At 41.5% G+C, this 23,113-nt stretch overlaps 1 protein-coding gene across 1 annotated transcript in view; it reads left to right on the forward strand.

Moving 5' to 3' along the window:
* Positions 1–23,113, forward strand: part of plch2a (phospholipase C, eta 2a) — a 315,314-nt gene that overhangs the window by 102,655 nt on the left and 189,546 nt on the right. The window contains exon 5 of the mRNA XM_069918573.1: positions 12,614–12,670. Within this exon, the coding sequence (XP_069774674.1) occupies positions 12,614–12,670 (57 nt within the window). The remainder of the gene's footprint in view (positions 1–12,613; positions 12,671–23,113) is intronic.

Consider the following 23,113-nt stretch of genomic DNA (forward strand, 5'->3'; position numbering starts at 1 on the left):
TGTATATGATTTTTTAATATATGTATCATGGTTTCAATAAATAAAATATTCCAAAAAAAACTCCCATACATTTTGAAGGGTGGGAAGATACCTACGCAGACACAGGGAGAACATACAAACTCCTTGCAGACAGCACTGGATTTGAACTCAGGTCGCTGGTGCTATAATCACATTTTGAGCTAACTGCCATGATGACTGTGGGATCTTCCTTCACTGTTGTGCAATTCTAAGGCATGTTCCTCTCTAATACAACATTGTTTTGTCTGATGATACCTCCAACCCTTGCTACATTTCTGCAGGTCTTTTCTCATCACCTCCCTTCCTTTCTGCACCTCCCTACAGTGCAGATCTAAGGGATAATCCCTCGCACTATGGGTTGTTTCCCCTTGGCATGGTAGAATTCTGAAGGATCATCCCCTTTGCTTCTAGGCAGTATCCCATGAATAACAGCTCCAAAGGATGTTCTTTTACCCCACCCCCCACCCCCCTCCCCAGCAATGATGCCGCTCTGAGGGATTTTGCCACTCCCAGTCCAAATCAATTTGAAGGGAAGATTCCCTTTGATATGGATTGATGATGGATATCTTCCCCTACTTTATTTGGGGAATCAGGGTTTGGGGTCCTCTCATAGATTACTGGTTTCTCCAGACTTGTGAGCAGTGGGTCCCAGTGTTTTCAGGTTCATCTGGTGTTGAGCAATTGAGTCCGTGGCATTTCGGTCACAGCAGTCATTGAAATATCACAGTGCACTCTACTCTTTCAGTGAACAACAAAGAAATGAACAATAAATAAACCATTTATTCTATTTCTCCCACCTCTTAATGATTGTGTGAGTACAATGCATAAAAGCACAACAGAAATGTTTACAACCTATTGACTGTGGGTTGAAGTTGTGGCCAAACACATTGGGTTGCTATTGGCAAACATGCATTGCAGAGATACTGCACTCGCCCAATTCAGACACTCTTCACAATGAGGTGAAGGCCTGACGGTGGGTGGGGGGGGGAGGGTGGGGGGCGGAGTGGGCTGAAAGCCTCTTGCTACCTGGATAGATGAGAGGATGTGGGCTGTGCTCAGAGAGAAGTACCACGCAGAAGCAGGTTCTTAACACCACCATGTCTGTGCTGATCAGCCATCCACAGCAAATGGAAATTTGATGTGTTGAACAGCCTCCATTCTGTAATAGTTCCTTGATTTCTCTAAGAATGTAAACTCCTTCCATCTAAGTTCAGAGGCGAAATGTTCCGAAGCACAACAACATTCAGCAAAGGCGATTAAAGGAGTGCAATTGAGACACAATCTGACACTTCGCCACCTGACAAGGTATTAGGGCAGGTGAGAAAATGCTTGTTCAAGAGGGTAGGCTTTTAAAGTGTTGTATCGGAGTGAAGGAAAGATAAAGAGATGGAGAGTTTTAACGTCAGTTCAGGACTCAGGCAGTTGAAAGGCTCTGCTGCCTTCAGTAGACTGTGTAGAAGGAGGGAACTGGAGAAGGGCAGAGATCATGTCCAATGTCTGGGCTAATTGTGAATGAAGATGATGGGAGTCAATGATGGTCTGATTCACGTTCTGTTACTCAGCAGACTGAATACCATCACTCCAGCACGATTAAACCCTGTACAAAGATTTTATAAGATTCATTCAGGTTGCTTATGGGCACTTGAAAGCAGGTCAAGATAAACAGCCAATTGGATAATTATTTTAGAGCTTGTGGTTCACAGACTCCAGTACTTAATAAACAATTGCTTACTAAACAAGTTGTTCGGTTTATCAAACTGGCAAAATTTACAAATCTCAAAAGACTTTAATTCCAGCTCCAATTATTTTCGGCAGAGCTGTAGAACTTTGCATCTGTTAATTTGCTGTGATCTGCAGTCATTCCCGGATTCCAGAGATTTTCTCAGCCTCTTCTGCTTCACTGCACCAAAATTGAAAAAAAAAACGATTGGGAGGCAATATTCTGAGAAAACGAGCCTCCGACAAACCTGTTCTAAAACAAAAATAGACAAGAAGCTGTGAAACCAGGCAATTAGCTGCTGAATGTCTGTGAGCAGGCTTCATTCTTTCACTGCATTTATCTCTGTGTATTAGCTGATATGTGTGCCAGTTTTGTTCTGTATCTGCAACGTGTATGGCTGTGCTTGGATTTTAGTGGAGTCTACCATTGCCCGTTTTTCGATTTATTGATCGATCTACATCTCCCTGTTTATTCAGTCTTCTATAATAGATCAGTTTTACACATCTGAAGTGGTGAATGCATGCTCAATTTTAACACTTAAACCAAAATCTGGACAAGTAAATGGATGGGGGGGGGGGGGGGGGGGGCTTATGGAGGGGTATGGATTGGGTGCAGGTCAGTGGGATGAGGCAGAATAATAGTTTGGAATAGGCTAAAAGGGTTGAAGGGCCTGTTTTCTGTGCTGCAATGTTCTGATTCTATCTCTTTAAATATTCTTTGCTCTCTGTCTCTCTGCTGTCTCTCCATCCTTACGACTCCCTTTCTTCTTTCTTCAGTTCTTCTGTCTCTACACTCCTGTCTTGGTCTTTCCAAGCTTTGGGTTGTGCTTTTTAAGAGACCCATTGAGAGAACGATAACCCATTGCAGCAATGACACCTGTGCCACAGAATTTTGGGTAGGCTGAGGAGCAGTTGGGGCAGAGAAGTAATCGATAATCCTCTCCCTAATCTTCCTGCCAGTCTGTTAAACAGTTACTTAGTCACATTGCTAAGTGGAAGCCACATGGTCCCTGTTTTAAACAGAGTGCCACTCCAAAGCATTTCAACATATCAACAGCCGCACAGTGTCATGGCCATCATTAATATTTCAGTCTTATTTGTGTTTATTTTAGTTGGTTCTTGCACAGGTCTGTATCTAAACAGAGTGCGCTAATGATGCTATGTCGGAATGAACTGGTATAATTACTTAAGCAGAATAAAAGCGGCAATAAACTGCCTCGAAAGTGACACTGGATTAAGCACAGAGGCCTCAGTTTCTGCTCTGCTTATTTATCAATATTATATTTAGAGCCATTCCCTGCAGCGTGGCACTAGGGCTTGAGGAAAGGAGCCAGTTCCACAGCATTGAGTGAGCATTCTAATGACTTCCTTAGGGACCATTGAGAGGAGAGTTTTTTTTTTAATGGGCCAATTGCTCCGTCCTTGATAGGTCAGGCCTGAGAAAATGACACATCACCAGTGGGACGAGGTAAGACCGTCAACTGGGGAAAACTCCTCTAATCTGCCTACCCTCTGCCAAGCAGCTTGAAGTGAGGTTGATATCCAAGGGAAGCTGGCTTCAACTTTGCAAGCCAACCATTGACTTTTAACCCACGTTGCATGCTCAGGGTAAGGCCCAATATTTGCATTGAATGTAAGAGCACACTAGTTGTATTTTTCTCATCGGCAAAGCCTCTTCCCTATACAGCCATCCTCCAGAATTTGAGTGAAGGCATTGACCTTACTGAATGGCAGGCCAACGGCGGTGAATTGAGCAGGATTTTAGTGAGATGGGTGGGATGGGATTGGACCTGATTAAACGGACAGATTTGAACAGAGAAGTTGGACGGAACAGAGGGTAGATATTGTTGGGAGCTGTGGGTTTGATGGGATCTGAAGCCTCGCCTTCTCCTTGCTGGTTCTGATGAGAGTTTGAGAAGAACCATGGGTAGTGAGATGAACTTTTCTGCCTGGCCTAACTTTGGGGACAGTGATCCATTCACTCCTAAAGCCCCATCAACAACACCCCCACCACCCTCCTCAACCTTCTCCTACCACCCTGACTGCCAAACCACAGAGTTCAGTCCACAACAGAGTGGCGAATATTCAGAAAAGAATGTCAAGGCAAATGCATATTTCATTGGGACACCTTGCAGCCTGGGACCCTCATATGACCAGGTGTAGTAATGATTGGGAGGTCACTGACATGTGACTGAGTCAAACCCTCTCACTAACACAGCCCACTATTTCCCATTCACCCAAATGAATGGGATCGATCGTTGCCCATCAATGAGCCAAGTTGTCTCTCTGAGATCGAACTCTTCCCCAATTTGATAAAAGGTGGCATTACATGCAGGATGATCGGTTTAATCTCCCTGCCAACACACCAAAGGCTTTGCATCTTCTCAGAGAGTTTACTTCGAGACGAGCTAGCCATTTATTTATCAGCAACAATGACCAACATTGGCATCGCTCAAAGCTAAAGGCATTAGGCACAGAGGCACATCATGGTGGGGGGGGGGGGGGTGTAAGTGGGGGTGGGGATAAGGGATGTGCATATCAGTCACCTGGAGTTGCCATGGGGGTGACTGATGGGTGTGTTGGAGTGGCAGTGAGGGGTGCAAGTTCCATCACATATTGCCTCAGTGAAGTGGGACCTGAGAGATATTTCACAGGGTCACAAATGGATCAAATTATTTTTTTAAGTTATATAGCCTATTTCTAACATTACAGCATGGCATAGTTGTTAAATTTACTGTAAATGTGCAGCGCAGTAACAGGCCCTTCCAGCCCATGAGGCAATGCCCCCCAAATGCACCAATTAACCTACAACCACCATATGTTTTTGAAGGGTGGGTGGAAAATGGAGCACCCAGAGGAAACCCATGTAGACACAGAGAAAATGTACAAACTCATTCCAGTCAGTGCCAGATTCGAACCTGGGTCGCTGACGCTTTAATCGTGTGGCGCTAACTGTGCTGTCCAAAAATGACTGTCATTGGTACTTTTTGGACATCAGTACTTGGCTGTGGCCATTAATTGTCTGCTGTTGCCATTGGAATGCTTCCTGCATACAAGGGCAGCTCGGTTGCATCCCAGTTAGATATGCTGTCTCACAGCTCTTGGAGACAGCTTTAACTTTTACTTCCAGTGCTGTGTGGCATTCATAGTTCTTTCCCACATCCCAAAGATGTGCTCATTGGAAGGAAAATTGCCTTCAGATCAAGGTGCTTGGCACAAGAACCAGGGCCTATATATTCCTACCAAAAAGTACCTAAACCCTCCATACCCTGTAACCCTCTATTTTTCTTCCATCTCTTAAATGTCCCTAATGTTTCATTCTCCATCATCATCTCTGGCAAGGCATTCCAGGCTCCCAGAACTCTGTGTAAAAAAAAAGTACTCCTGATGACGCCACTAAACTTTCTTCCCTTCACTTTGCACAGACGTCTTTTATCTGTGCCTCTCAGAGTCTTGTAGATCTCTATTAAGTCACCTCTTTTTGTTCATACCTTGATGAAGGGCTCAAGCCTGAAATGTTGGTTGTGTGTCTTTATCTTTGCTACACAAAGTTCACTGTTAAACTGCTGAATTTCTCCAGCGTTGTGTTTTTCCCGTGTCTTCAAACTTTCGTGTTTTACTTTTCATCCTTCTTCACTCATCCTTTGTCTCATGCGTTTGAGGTTTAAACACGGTTGATTGCAATCTCAAGAAGAAACGAAACCTGCAACGATTGCAGATCTTCCCGAAGCCACAGTAAACGTCTTCTAATAAAACCAGGATGCTGATTTTTTTTCAAACCCATAAGAAGTCAGTAGCATTTCTATTGTGCTTTTAATGTTCAGATGTTACAAAGCCAGTGGAATAATTTGGAGGTTTGTCACAGTGACAGTGTAATAATGTGATTACAGTCAATGCTGAGATATAACTCCCAGTGTCACTCTGTCACTGGGATTCTGTCAGTCAGCAGGAAGAAATATTCTTGCAAATGCCAAAGGCCAGATCAGCCATGACAAAATAAAAATAGGAATACTGTGGCGGCCTGCTGCCGCGGCAATCGAGCCAGTGCTCTGGGTGGCAAGCTCAACCAAAGGCCAGCAGCCCACACAGTGGCACTGGCCCTAACAAGCGAACCGGTGGGTGACTGGCAAGGGCAGCTTAAAGACCAGAAACCCCAAAATGGCCCTGGTCTTTCTGTACAGCCAACAGACAGGGACAGTGCAGGAAATTACCTTCACGTAGGAAACCTGCTTTTGTTATGCATGTTGTGACGTCAGCCAAGGGGGTGCCACGGTGGGAACAGTGCAAGTATAAAAATCAGGCCTGTGTCCTAACAAAACTCAGAGTTTAACCTGACTACACTTCGTGTGTGTGTGTCTCCTTTTCAGTAGCGCACGACTACAATACAGATAAAAAATTAAAAATAGCTAAATGCTGCTATTTAAATAGGATTATATAAATCTTAGAAATATTCCAAAAATGCTTCACCTACTTAACTGATGTTAGGAGTGCGATGCATTCCTCCTCTCTTGCTCGGTTGAATGTAGTTCTATTGACAGTCAAGATACTCAGCACTATCTCGGACAGAACAGCCTAGCTGATTGGCATCCCACCCATCACCCAAGTAATTCATTTTTTGCCCTTGCTGGTTAGACTGCATCTTATTTACAAGATGCACTGTTGGAATTGATTAAAGTTTCTTCCACAGCATTCCCTGAATCCACAACGTCCACCACCAAGAAGCACAAGGGAAGCTGGAGCAAGTCTTGCACCTCTTCAGCTAGGTTCAAACCTCAACACTGGGGTTAAATCCTGGTATTCCCTAAGTAAAACCTTTGCCAATTTCTCATTGAAGCTGGCCATTCCCCACAACCCTTACCAGGACATCGAGGACTGAGCAATAACTTGCCAGCGACTCCTTCGTACATAGAGTGCATGATCTAAACATGTAATGAATGTCTTTGATGTGTTCTGACTGTTGCTATAGATGTAAATGTAAATATTTTAGAGAGTAGCAGGAATTTTTATATAATCTGTCATGTCGTTCCTGGAGAAATAATGGGAAAAGTCTCCATTGCACTGAGGAGTCTTTAACTCGGTGTCAGGAACATCATGGGTTTAAGTTTCAATCCAGAGACCTCAGCACTAAATTCAAAGCAGGCACATCAATGAAGTTCTGCACCTTAAGAAATGTAGTTTCTTGAATAAGGTGTTAAATTAAGGTTACTTATGCTTTCTCCAGTGGACCTGAAAGATCCCCAGCTCTTCGAAGGAAAACATTGAGTTCCACCTAGTACAGGTATGCTGACAAACATCACAAGATATATGTTGCTTTCTGAACACTTTTGGTGGTATTTTATAGATTTTGGGCTGATGATCATGAAAATCACTTAAAAATGTTCCTATCATGTTCTGATTTTTAAATAAAATATATTTTTGTGATTTCCAGCACTAGTGTATTGTCCACAAAGCAAGCTATTTTGGTCAGTGGACAGCCTGGACATGCACTTAGTGCAGGTGGTATGCAAATGTTGACTTAGGGTAGATGCAGGCAGGCTATAAAAGCAGCTCACATACAGAGATGCTGTGTATTACATTGATTATAGATTGAACACATGTTGATGCACATGTTCTTCAGGCAATAGTGTAGTGAGTGTAGTTAACGTAGCATTCATTGTCAATGTCACAGCAGCTGTGATACATTCTCTTATGCTTAAGGCTCAAAGATACAGCATGACTGCACTTGTGAAGAGAGTCTATTTCGGTTTTAAAATTGATGACCAAGACAAACCTTGGACTCCTCACATTTGTTGTGCAAAATGTACAGTCAATCGGCATGGATGAAGTAGTGGTTAGCACCATGCCTTTACTGTGCCAGCAATCAGGACCGGGGTTTGAATTCTTGCGCTGTCTATAAGGAGTTTGTACGTTCTCCCCATGTTTGTGGGTTTTCTCTGGGGGCTCCGGTTTCGTCCCTCTGCTCAAAATGTACCAGGGGTATAGGTTAATGCGGTGTAAATAGGGCAATACAGACTCATGGGCCGAAATGGCCTGTTTAGAGTGCTGTATGTCTAATTTTAAATTTAAATTGGAGAGCTTAACATGCTAAAGACAGTAAAAGTTAATTTAATATTTCTCCAACTTCCTATATGATAAAGAAATTCTGAAATTATTTTTGTGTTCAGCATGAAGTTGTCTATCATAATCTCCAATTTTTTTTCCAGGAAGCAAACCTTTTGAAAACATTTGTTGTCCAGTGTAGTCAGCTCACCGTCATGTTACTGTTTGAGGGATCTTGCTTTGTATAAATTGAATGCTGTATTTTTTATAGTGCAACAGTAACTGCGTGTTAATGGGACCTCTGTTTGTTAAGGGCTATGAGGCAGTCTGAGGTCTATCAGAAACACACCCCTTTCCTTTCTGTCCAACGTGCACCTCTGCTATTGCAGTACTTCCTTTGTACAGCAATAGAGAGTCAGTGATGGGTCAAGCTGATGAGAGGGATCCACTTCCCTGGTACAGATTGGGGTGAGCTCAGTGATTTCACAGAGCATAAAATTCTCACTTTAGTGCAGTGAGAAGAAGCAGAGAGGTTGTCCCAATGGGACAGTGACCACGGCAGAGAACCAGTGAGGAGCTCCAGGGCTGAAGAGCATACAGGTGGCAGACTACGGTGGCTCAAGGCAAGGAACCCACTCAGGCTGCTGGCGACTGCGGTCAAGGGACTCACACCGGGCTATGGAATGCTGGAGATTGGCTTGGGACTGGCTGAAGAGGTGCCAGGTATCGGATGCAAGAAGGTGCCGAGGGCGCTGAGGTCCTCTGATTGTGTTGGAGGTCTGGATCTTGAGCTCAGGTTGCCGAGAGTTTGGACTGGACACTGTGTGGCTGCGGTGGCTGCTGGAGACGAATCCATGAACACTCAGTGTCTACGAGGACTCTCTTGCTTCTCTTTCTCTGACTGTAGGGATAACAGGAAATTTCTTGTCTGCCTTAAGGTAGACTAAAGGAAATTTTGTGTAATCTTACATTTTCTGATTAATTATATGAAATTAAAAGCATCTTGTATCTTTAAACGGGGGAGAATGACACAGGTTCCAAGTTGGCTCCTTTGGAGCATCTTAAAAAGAGCTAGTGGAAAGTGACTGAGGGCCAAGGAGGAATTTCAGGGCCAGGCACTTGAGGTCTGGCCATTGACGTTGGAGCCTCATTAATTTGACTTGGGCTGGAGGCCAGATTTTTCAGTGGATAAAAAGATGGGGAAGAATTGTGATAGAACATTGGAGCCAGGAATCAGGGCTGGTGAACGGACCCCCACCAGCGACTGTCACATCGACATCGGCTGTCTTTTCCAAATACTTGAGGTCAATGTCTTGGCAGTCACGGTTTTGACTTCAGGGTGATAAATATATTCTGGATGGAACCATGGATGGGAGTGAAAGCTGTGCAAAGCCCACCCAATAAATGGGCCCACTTGGACCCATGTCTATAGAGAAGACTGGGCTCTGGAGGGTGAGGAGCAGTTGATATATTCTGGATGGAACCATGGATGGGAGTGAAAGCTGTGCAAAGCCCACCCAATAAATGGGCCCACTTGGACCCATGTCTATAGAGAAGACTGGGCTCTGGAGGGTGAGGAGCAGTTGCACAGTGAGTGTGAATAAGCCATGCTCTCCCAACACACTCCCAACTCACCTCTCATCTCCCACCTTCCAAAAAAAAACATCATCCAATATTCCACTATCAATGTCCAAACTTGCACCACCTCCTGGCCCACCCTTTACCACCCAGTGAACGATTCACCTCCCCCTACCCTTCACCACCCAGTGGACGATTCACCTCCCCCCACCCTTCACCACCCAGTGGACGATTCACCTCCCCCACCCATCACTTCCTAGTAGACGATTCACTTCCCCACACCCTTCACCACCCAATGGACAATTCACATCCCCCCACCCATCACCATCCAGTGGATGATTCACCTCCCACCACCCTTCACCTCCCAGTGGACGATTCAGTTCTACCCACTTTACACCACCCAGTGGACCCTTCACCACCAGTGGACGATTCACCTCCCCCATCCTTCCCCATCCAATGGATCCTTCACCTTCTCCCACCCTTCACCACCCAGTGGACCCTTCATCTCCCCCCACTCATCACCACCTCCCACCCTTCACCTCCCCCCACCCATCACCACCTCCCACCCTTCACCACCCAGTGGACCCTTCACCTCCCCCCATTTTTCACCTCCCCCCCCACCCATCACCTCCCAATGGATCCTTCATCTCCCCCACCTCATCGCCCCACCCTTCCCCATCCAGTGGATCCTTCACCTCCCCCATCCTTCACCTCACTGCCCCACCTTTCCCATCCTGCAGCACCCTTCAGCCCTCTGTTCCCCATCCTTCACCTCTCCCCACCCTTCACCCTCTGTCCTCCACCCTTCACTCCTCTGCTCCCCAGCCTTCACAACTTCTCTCCCTTTACCTCTCTGCTTCCCGCCTGTCACCTCTCTGCTGGCCAATCTGCACTGACATCACTCTCATCATGTGTTCCAGTGCCTCCACAGCCTCTTGCTTTCCTGCTTAGTGACCTTCTCTGCTCCTGTTGCTCTGTGAATTTTCCAATTCTAGATTCTTCCATATGCTTCCTGATGTTCAAATTCCAACTGGCAAACACACCTTCAGCTATTTCGGAGTTAAGGTCCAAAGTTCCACTTCTGCCGAGCAGCTGAGCCATGGTTTAACCTTCCATCAGAAGCTCAAGACCCATTGATAGCCCTGTACTGCTCTCAGAATACTGAGCCAGGTCAGCTCTCTTGTGAGGCTTCAAGCCACCAAGGTCTGAGCAGAAAAGGTGTGGAAGTGGGAACATTCTGCCCAGACATCAGAGCTTGGTGCCACAGAACATGCAGAATAAAGATTAATCTTTCCATCTTTAAAGTTTAAATTTATAAAATTGTGGATTATAATTGGAAGAATTATCGTGTGCTCCGGAGATTCACTCTCCAATGTTTGGGGGGGGGGTCACCATTCGATCAATTTTTCCATTGTTATTCATTATATTATGGCTTTTAGACTGCAAGCATTTAACGGCACAATTGAGGAATTTTGCCACTGCATGGGCAGTCTAAAAAGGAATGTTCAACTACTGGGACTGGAACTCAGGGACGCAGTCTAAAAAGGTGCCCAGTGTCAATGGGCAGTAATTAAGTTATTTTTTTTCCGTAATTTTCCTGACATTGCAGTCTAAAGAACATAGTTGATTAGAGGGAGGGGGTAGATTAGATGTAGTTCTTAGAGTTTATTCCTTTTTAATTTGGCTTAATTCAGCAACTGGGTTTAACATGGTTTTATAGATCAATTCAAATGATTATTTCTTAGGTTTATTAAGGAATTCTCGATTTAGTTTCATCTCTTTTTTTGTGTGTTTACATGTATATGCACAAATGATTTGTTATGTGCTTTCTTTTCTAAAACTCTGTAAGCTTATATGTTAAACAATAAAAATATTTTAAAAAGAAAAGGAATAAAGTTTCATCAGGGACTAGAGGTAATCCCCGTGTTATCCATTTCCAAGGGCAAAGTATAAAAATATACAGTAAGGGAACAGGCCTCAAGCCCTCTAAGGCTACATTAATTCTATCTTAATCACATTTCTTTATTCTCTCCCCATTCTCAACAACTTCCCAAACCCTTCATATTCTACGGCTCACTTGCACACAAGGAGCAGCTTACACTGGCCTATTAACCAACACTGCACATCATTGGGTTGTAGGGGGAAACTGCAAACCCTCGTCTTCCCAGGGAGAACATACAAACTTCATGCAGACCACACCCGAGTTAGGATTGAACCCTGGCAAATTTCTCAAGATGTGTGGAAGAAAGTGTGCTGACAGGCTGCATCGCGGTCTGGTATAGGGACATCACAGGCAAACCCTCCCACCATTGAGAACATCTGCAGGGAATGCTGCTGTCGGAGAGCAGCAGCAATCATTAAGAATCCACACTACCCAGCGCATATTCTGTTCCGACTGCTACCATCAGGAAGGAGATAAAGGTGCCACAAGACTCACACCACCAGGTTCAGGAACAGCTGCTACCCCTCCACCATCAGTCTCCTCAACAACAAACTCAATCAGGGACTTATTTTAGGGCTCTTACTTGTGCACTTTATTGTTTATTCCCTCTATCTTTGTATTGCACAGCCAATTTGTTTACAGTTCTTTATTTGTTTACATGTGTCCATTGTGTACAGTTATTTTTTACAGTAAGAGGTAATTCTGCCTCGCCCGCAGGAAAAAGAAACTCAGGCTTTTATGTGATGTCTGTATTCTGACAATAAATCTGACTTGGACTCTGAGGAGGCAGCTCTGCCATCTGCTGCCCATTGATCACTGTTCTGCTAACCACAGAATTGATACCAAAGGGAAAGAGTGGCATATTATCAATGGCAGGGCAGAAGAACTATTAGGAAAGGGGATTATTAGAACAGAAGCCCTTTGACATAGAGACTACCCACACTCAGAAAAGAGGATTGGAAATGTACTGGTCTGAGGGATGCAAAAAGGATCTTGGGATTGGGTAACAAGAGAAGGTTAATGCCGTTTACTTCTGCTGAATAGCTTAGATAGAATGGGCTGAACTGACTGCTCCATGACTGTAAATTGCCAGCTTGATGATTTTGATTAGGCAGGTTTGCCTGTGTCTGATCATGATTTATGGAGGTATGTTTTCAGGAGATTGCAAAGCAGTGAAAGAATGCAGGACTTTGATTGTCAGAGAATGTATTGTTGCTTTACAACATAAACATGAGCCAAGTCATTATGTCTGAATGATGGTTGTAAGTGAATCTGCTACTTTCAAGACTGACGTCCTTTAATATTTTACCTGAATAGGTCAGATCAGTGAGCCTGCTACAAAAATCTGTGACAGTGACAGCTCCTGGCGCATGGGTAAGTTAAGCTGAAGCCCCTGTAGGGTGATGATGAAAGGAGCTGAAAGGAATAAAGAATTCCCACTGATTGGGTTCCTGCTTTTACTTTACAACAATGAACAGGAAGGATACAGTGCCGTTTTCAAACGTTACCCGGAGCAAACAGAACAGCGAGAGATTGGACCATCAAGGAAATGGCAGGCGAATTGGCACTGATCACATTTGACAGGCAGTTACTCAGCATGAAAGTAATGAAGTTAATAGTCTTTCTTTTTCAATATTTTTTTAACATTGAAATTTCCCATCCAAATATACAGAGTACACATATGTTAAAATTCAAAAAAGACGCACTACACTTAAATTATCAATTTAATCCAAGGTTCCTCACATTTTAATCAAACAGATTATATTGATTTGATATTTTATTATTTAAAAAAAGGAAAATCTAAACTCACTCCCAAGAAAGAAGCTGTTCTGGCCAAAAAAAAAGTAAGACAGAATTCTTAGCAAAGTGATAAATTGTCTCATTAGTCAACAGTTCTACCATCATAACAAATCAAAGATTATAAAAGTAACTCAAAAGAGGTCCCCACAGCGTTTGAAAATTTACCTTTAAATCGGAAATTGAGCATCTCTAAATGTAAACATGACATGACGTCACGTAGCCATTGAGCATATGATTAGGCGGGGTGTCGTTGAATAGTCTTGAGACAACAGTTCACCTTTCCATTTCCCATTTCCCTTTATTCCTCATTTTCCTGTTTGATTTATTTTCCATTTGCTTTCCCCGGTCTCTGTACTTGGTCAGCGCCCTTTCGACAGCCCTTTTTTGTCGATCCTTTCTCTTCACACCATCCCTCACTCAGCATCCTGCACCTCTCAGGCCCTTCCTGTTTTCCTTCCAACCCATCTCAATCGTGACCATTGTTGCATTTTAGCCCCTTTTGGACCCTTTTCCTTAAACTCCTCCCTCTCTCCAGCTCCTCCCCTTTTAATCCCACTGCACAGCTCCTCTCTCCCTCCCTCAAGTTCAAGAGTCATGAGGTAATGTTGCATCTCTATAAAATTCTGGTTTGACCACACTTGGATATTATGTTCAGTTCCGATCACTTCAATAAAAAAAAATGTAGAAGCTGTGGAGAAGGTGCAGAGATTTACCAGGATGTTGTCTGGTTTGGGAACATCTCTTAAGAGATATGGTTAAGAGAGCTTCCTTCTTTGGACCGAAGAAGGATGATAGGTGACTTAATAGCGGTTTACAAGATTACAAGAGGCATAGCTGGAGTGACAGTAGCAAATACCAGAGGTCATCTATATCAGGTGAGGGGAGGAAAGTTTAGGTGACACCTCGAGGGTAGGTTTTTACGCAGAGTAGTGGGTTCCTGGATTGCATTGCCGGGGTAGCGGTGGAGGCTGATACAATAGGGACATTTAAAAGACTTAATCAGGTACCTGAATGCAAGAAAAATAGAGGGTTGTAGCGGCGGCTACACTGCTCCTGCAATAACACACGCACCGAGACGGGTTGAGCTCAGTGAGCAGACTAGTTTATTGTAGGCTGCTGGGCTGCACTTATACTCCCAGCCCAGACCTGGCTGAGAACCGCGCTGGAGGGCTCTGACGTCATCTGGGCGTCACGTGGTCCCCAAGCACAGGTTTCTGAGCCCTGAGCTGGAAGGAAGGGAAACCCCCAACAGCGCCATTTTGGCCAGCTGCCCCACCCCATGGCTTACAAGCGGGGCCGGTTCACCTGCCCTGTGGTGAGCTGCCACAGGGTCATGATTGTGAAGTAGGGAAGGTTTAAATTGTTGAGTAGATTTATACAAATTGGGACATCATGGCAGAAAGGATTGTAATGTAATGTTTTCTCTCTCTCACTTTCTCTCCTTGTCTCTCTCTGTCTTTCTTTCTCTATTTTCTGACTCTCTCCCTCTCTTTTGTCTCTCTCTCTCCCTCTGTGTGTATTTCTCTTTCCCTTCCCTCCCTCCCCTGCTTTCATCTTCTTTCTCCCAGTGTATCTTCTTCTCCCTCTTTGTCGATGAATTCTTTACTTACGCTGTCTTCCCCCCTTTCCCTGAGAATAGCTTTGTTAATCAAGCAAAAGGAATTTTTCAAAAATAGTTTTGCAAGAGATAAAAGGAAGAACATAACCTGAAATAATTCATAAACAGTAACTAACAAAGAGTACCTGCTGGTGTTAAACATATAAATAGGTCTGGCAGAATGCAGTGCCTGCACACTTGGAAGGAACCTGGATGGACCCATGAGGCGTGCAGGGTGATTGCAAATGTACGGCAGTATTCCTGCAGCAGAAGGTTGCCCAGCTTGAGAGCCAACTGGTCACGCTCCACTGTATTGGGCTGGAAGAAAGCATTCTGGAGCAGATGTTACAGAAGGGGCTTGAAACAGAAAGCATTGAAATAGTAACCAAAGGCAGCATGTGACGGGGAGGTGAAAGGAGAAAGGAAATATTGGATGGACTCATTGAATCAGTCACAGAAAAGGGGACCACAAGGCTGGCAGGAAGTAGGTTGACCTCGGGGCTCCTTTAGGGTTAAATGGTGCCTTTAATATGAATTTGTTGGATAGCCTTGCCTCTTCTGGGTTAGAGCAAAGTCAAGTTTATTGTCACCTGATTGTACAAATGCAATCTGACGAAACAGTGTTCTCCAGTCCTCAGTGCAAAACACGCAAACACAACCAGACATAACTCACATACAGACAAACAATACGTATTTCATTGATACAAATAAATAAATAAATATTGGTTCATGAATATCAGAGTCTCGGATGGTAAGTGTGAGCAGTTCCTTTGGTCGTTCACCATTCTCACTGCCCATGGGAAGAAGCGGTTCCTCAGCCTGGTGGGTGCTGGCTCTGATACCCCTGTACCTCTTTCCAGACAGGAGCAGCTGAAAGATGCTGTGTGCAGGGGTGGGGGGGGGAGAAGGGGTCCTCAATTATTTTTTTCCCTCCCTCTTCAGACAACGATCCCAGTAGATCACGTCGATGGGGTGGGAGGGGGGAAGGGAGCACTGTGGTTTAAAGTCTTACTCTGGAGGCATCAGCGTGGAACCTCAGCTGACACTGTCCTTCACTTGGATTGGGACCTACTCTCCCAGAGGTGAGACACTTGCCCCTCTGCCCACTCAGCTAGGTATAACAGAACCTATGTGGCTGTTTGGAAGATGAGCAGCAGGCAGTTAGTTCAACACTTACAGTGCCAGCAACCGCTGCTGTCTTTCAGGAGTTTGTACTGAAAGCCAACTTTCAACTAGCCAATTTTGTGTGGGTTTTCCCTGAGTGCTCTAATTTCCTCCTACCCTTCAAAGTGTATGGGGCCATATTCATTTGGGTGTAATTGGGCTTAAATGGCCGGAATCGTCTGTAAATAATAATTAAAAAATCATTAAATCTCTCCCCAATTTCTTGGACAAATATTAGGCAACAATTAAAAATGGATTCTCAAGATTTATTATTGCATTGCTGATCATGGGATCTTGCTTCTTCGTGCATCAAATGCAATAATTCCCACAGAACTAAACACATTTTATTTAAGGTGTGTGAGGATGTTCTGAAGGAGTGAAGTTTCTATAGAAACACAAGGGCATCTGTTCTTTTATTTATTTAGAATATTGAATCAACATGAACACAAAATGGGATTTAAAACAAATCCAATCTGCTGTTGAGGAGCTCTTATTGACTTTCTATGCTCTTTAGATGAAACTGGGCTCCTTCAGAATTCTTCAGAAACTGAGAAGGTCGATTCTGAGAAAGAAGGAGTTTGAACCAGGAGAAAATCTATTCGCTTCCAGATTTTGTTTGAAACATGATGTGGTTGAAATGGAAAGAACAGGTCTTGGGCTAAACAGAGGCTGAGCAGAAGGGGTTGGCAGAAGAGGTGTGATGGAGAGAGAGAGGCCAACGGTGGGCACGGTAGGTTAGGCAGCGAAAGTAAAAAATCAGAAAGAGCAAGGAGGGTGAAAAAAGAAAATCTGAAGGTTTTATATTTTAATGCAAGCATTCGGAACAAGGTAGATGAATTGGCTGTGGAAATTGAGACAAACAAATACGATTTGATTGGGATTACAGAAACATGGCTGCAAGGTGGGCAAGCCTGGGAACTTAACATCCTGGGGTATACAATATTTAGGAGGGATCGGCAAGAAAGAAAAGGGGATGGGGTAGCATTGATGGTGAGAGAAGGGACCGAGACGATTGACAGGAAGGATATTAACTCGGAAGATGCGGAATCTATATGGGTAGAATGAGGAATAGCAAGGAGCGGAAAATGTTAGTGGGGGTGGTATATAGGCCTCCAAATAGTAATGTAGAGGTGAGAGAAGGCATAAAATGAGAAATTAGAGAAGCGTGCAATAAGGGAACAGCTGTCATCATGGGAGACTTTAATTTGCATATAGATTGGACTAGCCAAATTAGTAAAAATACTGAGGAGGAGGAATTCCTTGAATGTTTCTGGGACGGTTATCTAGACCAATATTTTAGACTGGGTATTATGCAATGAAAAGGGGCTAATCAGCAATCTTGTTGTACGAGGCCCTTTGGTAGGAGCGATCACAATATGATCGAATTCTCACTCGACATGGAGAGTGAAGGAATTAAAACCGAAACTAAGGTCCTGACTTTAAATAAAGGGAAATATGATGGTATGAGAGGGGAGTTGAGTAAGATTGATTGGGTGGAGTTTATGGTGGAGTTGATGGTGGATAGACAATGGAAAGCATTCACAGATCTTTTTTTTTAAAATTTTTTATTTTTCACACCATAAACCACATTGACCATGATGCATACATTTTCCTTTTCAAATATATACAGTGTCATTTTCTCCCCCCCCTTCTCCCATCCCACCCTCCCTACCTCCCCCCCCCATCCATTTAAAGTACAAAATCTAAGATACATTAAACCAGTCAAACAATGTTGTCGTTCAATTAAAAAAACAAGAAATTCCACTGAATCATTTCTTTTCATTTCCTTCTCCTTTCGTTAATTTAGGTAGTTAATGTCCCCGGTAGGTTTTCTCTATTGTGTTTCATGTAAGGCTCCCATATTTGTTCAAATATTTCAATATTTCTTAAACTATATGTTATTTTTTCTAATGGAATACATTTATTCATTTCTATATACCATTGATGTATTTTCAAATTATTTTCCAATTTCCAGGTTGACATAATACATTTTTTTGCTACGGCTAGAGCTATCTTAACAAATCTTTTTTGTGCACCATCCAAATCAATTTCAAATTCTTTGTTTTTTATGTTACTTAGGAGGAAGATCTCTGGATTTTTTGGTATATTGTTTTCTGTAATTTTATTTAATATTTGGTTTAGATCTTCCCAAAATTTTTCTACTTTCTCACATGTCCAGATTGCATGAATTGTTGTTCCCATTTCTTTTTTACATCGAAAACATCTATCAGATACTGTTGGGTCCCATTTATTTAACTTTTGAGGTGTAATGTATAGCCTGTGTATCCAGTTATATTGTATCATACGTAACCTCATATTTATTGTATTTCTCATCGTTCCAGAACATAATTTTTCCCATGTTTCCTTTTTTATTTTTATATTTAAATCTTGTTCCCATTTTTGTTTAGTTTTACCATTTGTTTCCTCATTCTCCTTTTCTTGCAGTTTAATATACATATTTGTTATAAATCTTTTGATTATCATTGTATCTGTAATCACATATTCAAAGTTACTTCCCTCTGGTAACCTCAGACTGCTTCCTAATTTGTCCTTCAAGTAGGATCTCAATTGGTAATATGCCAGCACTGTATCTTGAGTTATATTGTATTTATCTTTCATTTGTTCAAAGGATAATAATCTATTTCCTGAAAAACAATTTTCTATTCTTTTAATCCCTTTTTTCTCTCATTCTCTAAAGGAAAGGTTATCTATTGTAAAAGGGAGTTACTTATTTTGCGTCAATATTAGTTTTGGTAATTGGTAATTTGTTTTATTCCTTTCTACATGAATCTTTTTCCAAATATTGAGTAGATGATGTAATACTGGAGAACTCCTACGTTGTACCAATTTTTCATCCCATTTATATAATATGTGTTCAGGCATCTTTTCCCCTATTTTATCTAATTCTAATCTAGTCCAATCTGGCTTTTCCCTTGTTTGATAAAAATCTGATAGGTATCTTAATTGTGCGGCTCTATAATAATTTTTAAAGTTTGGCAGTTGTAAGCCTCCTTGTTTATACCATTCTGTTAATTTATCTAGTGCTATCCTTGGTTTCCCCCCCTTCCATAAAAATTTCCTTATTATTTTCTTTAACTCCTTGAAGAATTTCTCTGTCAAGTGTATTGGCAATGCCTGAAATAGGTATAATATCCTTGGGAAAATGTTCATTTTAATACAGTTTATCCTTCCTATTAGTGTTAATGGTAAATCTTTCCAATGCTCTAAATCGTCCTGTAATTTTTTCATTAGTGGATAATAATTGAGTTTATATAGATGACCGAGATTTTTATTTATTTGTATACCTAGGTATCTTATTGCTTGCATTTGCCATCTGAATGTTGATTCCTTCTTAAATTTTGAGAAATCCGCATTATTCATTGGCATTGCTTCACTTTTATTTACGTTAATCTTGTAACCCAAAACTTCTCCATATTCCTTCAATTTCTTATATAATTCTTTTATTGATAGTTCTGGTTCTGTTAAGTATACTATAACATCATCCGCAAATAAACTGATTTTATATTCCTTGTCTTTTATTTTTATCACTTTTATATTATTTTCTGTTCTTATCAATTCTGCTAGTGGTTCTATAGCTAACACGAACAATAAGGGTGATAGTGGGCATCCCTGCCGTGTTGAATTGCTTTATATATATCCATTTACTGTTACTTTCGCCAATGGCCCCTTATATAATGCTTTAATCCAATTAATATACTTCTCTGGTAAACTGAATTTTTGCAATACTTTGAATAAATAATTCCATTCTACTCTGTCAAAGGCCTTCTCTGCGTCTAAAGCAACTGCTACTGTTGGCGCTTTACTCCCTTCTACTGCATGAATTAAGTTAATAAATTCACAAATATTGTCTGTTGTGCGTCTTTTTTTAATAAATCCAGTTTGGTCTAGATTTACCATTTTAGGTACATACTCTGCTAATCTGTTTGCTAATAGTTTAGCTATTATCTTATAATCTGTGTTAAGTAATGATATTGGTCTATATGACACTGGTGCGAGTGGATCTTTCCCTTGCTTTAGTATTTCTGTAATTATTGCTGTTTTACATGAATCTGGTAAGCTTTGTGTTTTATCAATCTGGTTGATTACTTCCAGGAGGGGAGGAATTAATAAATCTTTAAATGTTTTATAGAATTCTATTGGGAATCCATCCTCTCCTGGTGTTTTATTATTTGGTAATTTTTTTATTATCTCTTGTATTTCTACTATTTCAAATGGTTCTGTTAATTTATTTCGTTCCTCTATTTGTAATTTTGGTAGTTCAATTTTAGTTAAAAATTCATCTATTTTCCCTTCTTTCCCTTCGTTTTCAGTTTGGTATAATTGTTCATAGAATTCTCTAAAGTTTTCCTTGATCTCCGTTGAATTATATGTGATTTGTTTGTCTTTTTTCCTTGATGCCAATACCATTTTCTTAGCTTGTTCTTTCTTAAGCTGTCATGCTAGAATTTTGTGCGTTTTTTCCCCTAATTCATAATATTTCTGTTTTGTCTTCATTATGTTCTTCTCCACCTTATATGTTTGTAGTGTTTCATATTTTATTTTTTTATCTGCCAATTATTTTCTTTTAGTTGTATCTTCCTTCATTACTAATTCTTTTTCTATATTTACTATTTCCCTTTTCAACTGCTCTGTTTCCTGATTATAGTCCTTCTTCATCTTGGTTACATAACTTATTATTTGCCCTCTAATGAACGCTTTTATTGCATCCCATAGTATAAACTTATCTTTCACTGATTCCGTATTTATTTCAAAGTACATTTTAATTTGTCTTTCAATGAATTCTCTAAAATCCTGGCTTTTAAGTAGCATGGAGTTTAATCTCCATCTATACATTCTGGGAGGGATGTCCTCTAACTCTATTGTCAATATCAAGGGTGAATTGTCCGATAATATTCTAGCTTTATATTCTGTTTTTCTTACTCTATCTTGCATACGAGCTGATAACAAGAATAGGTCTATTCTTGAGTATGTTTTATGTCTAGCCGAGTAATATGAATATTCCTTTTCCTTTGGGTGTTGTTTCCTCCATATATCCAAAAGTTGCATTTCTTCCATCGATTTAATTATAAATTTGGTTACTTTGTTCTTTCTGTTAATTTTTTTCCCAGTTTTGTCCATATTTGAATCCAAATTCAGGTTGAAATCCCCTCCTATTAATATGTTCCCTTGCGTATCTGCTATCTTCAAAAAAATATCTTGCATAAACTTTTGATCTTCTTCGTTAGGTGAATATACATTGAGTAGATTCCAAAACTCCGAATATATCTGACATTTTATCATTACATATCTCCCTGCTGGATCTATTATTTCCTCTTCTATTTTAATTGGCACATTTTTACTAATTAATATAGCTACTCCTCTTGCTTTTGAATTATACGACGCTGCTGTTACGTGTCCTACCCAATCTCTCTTTAATTTCTTGTGCTCCAATTCAGTTAAATGTGTTTCTTGCACAAATGCTATATCAATTTTTTCTTTCAATAAATTTAGCAGTTTCTTCCTTTTAATTTGGTTATGTATTCCGATAATATTTAAAGTCATATAGTTCAGCGTAGCCATTTCATACTTCGTTTATCTTCCCTTTCCGTTTCTCCATCATCACCTTTCCTTCTTATCCATTTCTGCTTTCTTGTTTTGAACACTTTATAAGACAACATTTCTAAAACATCAAACATTTTCCTTATTCTCCTATTTAAAACTTCTTTAACCCCATTCTCCCCTCCCCCTCCTGAGTTGCCCTTTATCCCTTGTCGGGCAACCACATCTCCCCTCTCCATTTGGATTTGCGAATTCACTCGCAAACATCAACTGATTTTGAAGTGACCGTAACTCCTCCCCACCCAGCCCCCCCAGAAAAGATTTCAATTTTCATATGTAACAAAGGTCACTCTTTTAATTCCCTCCTTATTCCCTCTATTCCCTTTCCCTCCCTTATTAATTCTTGTCTATACTCTATATATTTTCCTCTAAATACGGATACATTCATGTATACACACTATATCTTCTTTGACTTGGCTTCGCGGACGAAGATTTATGGAGGGGGTAAAAAGTCCACGTCAGCTGCAGGCTCGTTTGTGGCTGACAAGTCCGATGCGGGACAGGCAGACACGATTGCAGCGGTTGCAGGGGAAAATTGGTTGGTTGGGGTTGGGTGTTGGGTTTTTCCTCCTTTGCCTTTTGTCAGTGAGGTAGGCTCTGCGGTCTTCTTCAAAGGAGGTTGCTGCCCGCCAAACTGTGAGGCGCCAAGATGCACGGTTTGAGGCGATATCAGCCCACTGGCGGTGGTCAATGTGGCAGGCACCAAGAGATTTCTTTAGGCAGTCCTTGTACCTTTTCTTTGGTGCACCTCTGTCATGGTGGCCAGTGGAGAGCTCGCCATATAACACGATCTTGGGAAGGCGATGGTCCTCCATTCTGGAGACGTGACCCATCCAGCGCAGCTGGATCTTCAGCAGCGTGGTATATATATACACACATATACCCCTTTACACACATACATATAGTTCGTGGTCATTTTTACTCTCATTACATGTCTTCATCTCTCTGCTTGTTTTGTAGTTGTTCCGCAAATTTCCTTGCTTCCTCTGGATCCGAGAATAGTCTGTTTTGTTGCCCTGGAATAACTATTTTAAGTACCGCTGGGTACTTTAACATAAATTTATATCCTTTTTTCCATAAGATCGTTTTTGCTGCATTGAACTCCTTCCTCTTCTTCAGGAGTTCAAAACTTATGTCTGGCTAGAAAAAATTTTTTTGACCTTTATATTCCAGTGGCTTTTTGTCTTCTCTTACTTTCTTCATTGCTTTCTCCAATATATTTTCTCTTGTTGTATATCTTAAGAATTTTACTAAAATGGATCTTGGTTTTTGCTGCGCTTGTGGTTTCGGGGCTAAAGTTCTATGTGCCCTCTCTATTTCCATTTCTTCCTGTAATTCTGGTCTTCCTAGGACCCTGGGGATCCAATCTTTTATAAATTCTCTCTATCTTCTGAGCTAACAGCTCATGTGCCTCTTTAACTTTTTTATTAGATTCTTCTAATTTCTCTTTTAATTCCTCTACTTCCATTTCTACAATTGTTTGTTGTTTTTCCATATTTTCCACTCTTTTTCCTGTCTCTGACATGGCCATTTCCATTTTATTCATTTTTTCTTCTGCATTCTTAATTCTTCTTTTTATCTCATTAAATTCTTGTAATTGCCATTCTTTCACTGATTCCATATATTCTTTAAAAAAA

This window comes from Narcine bancroftii, chromosome 2, assembly GCF_036971445.1.
Source record: "Narcine bancroftii isolate sNarBan1 chromosome 2, sNarBan1.hap1, whole genome shotgun sequence".
In the NCBI taxonomy this organism is placed as follows: domain Eukaryota; kingdom Metazoa; phylum Chordata; class Chondrichthyes; order Torpediniformes; family Narcinidae; genus Narcine; species Narcine bancroftii.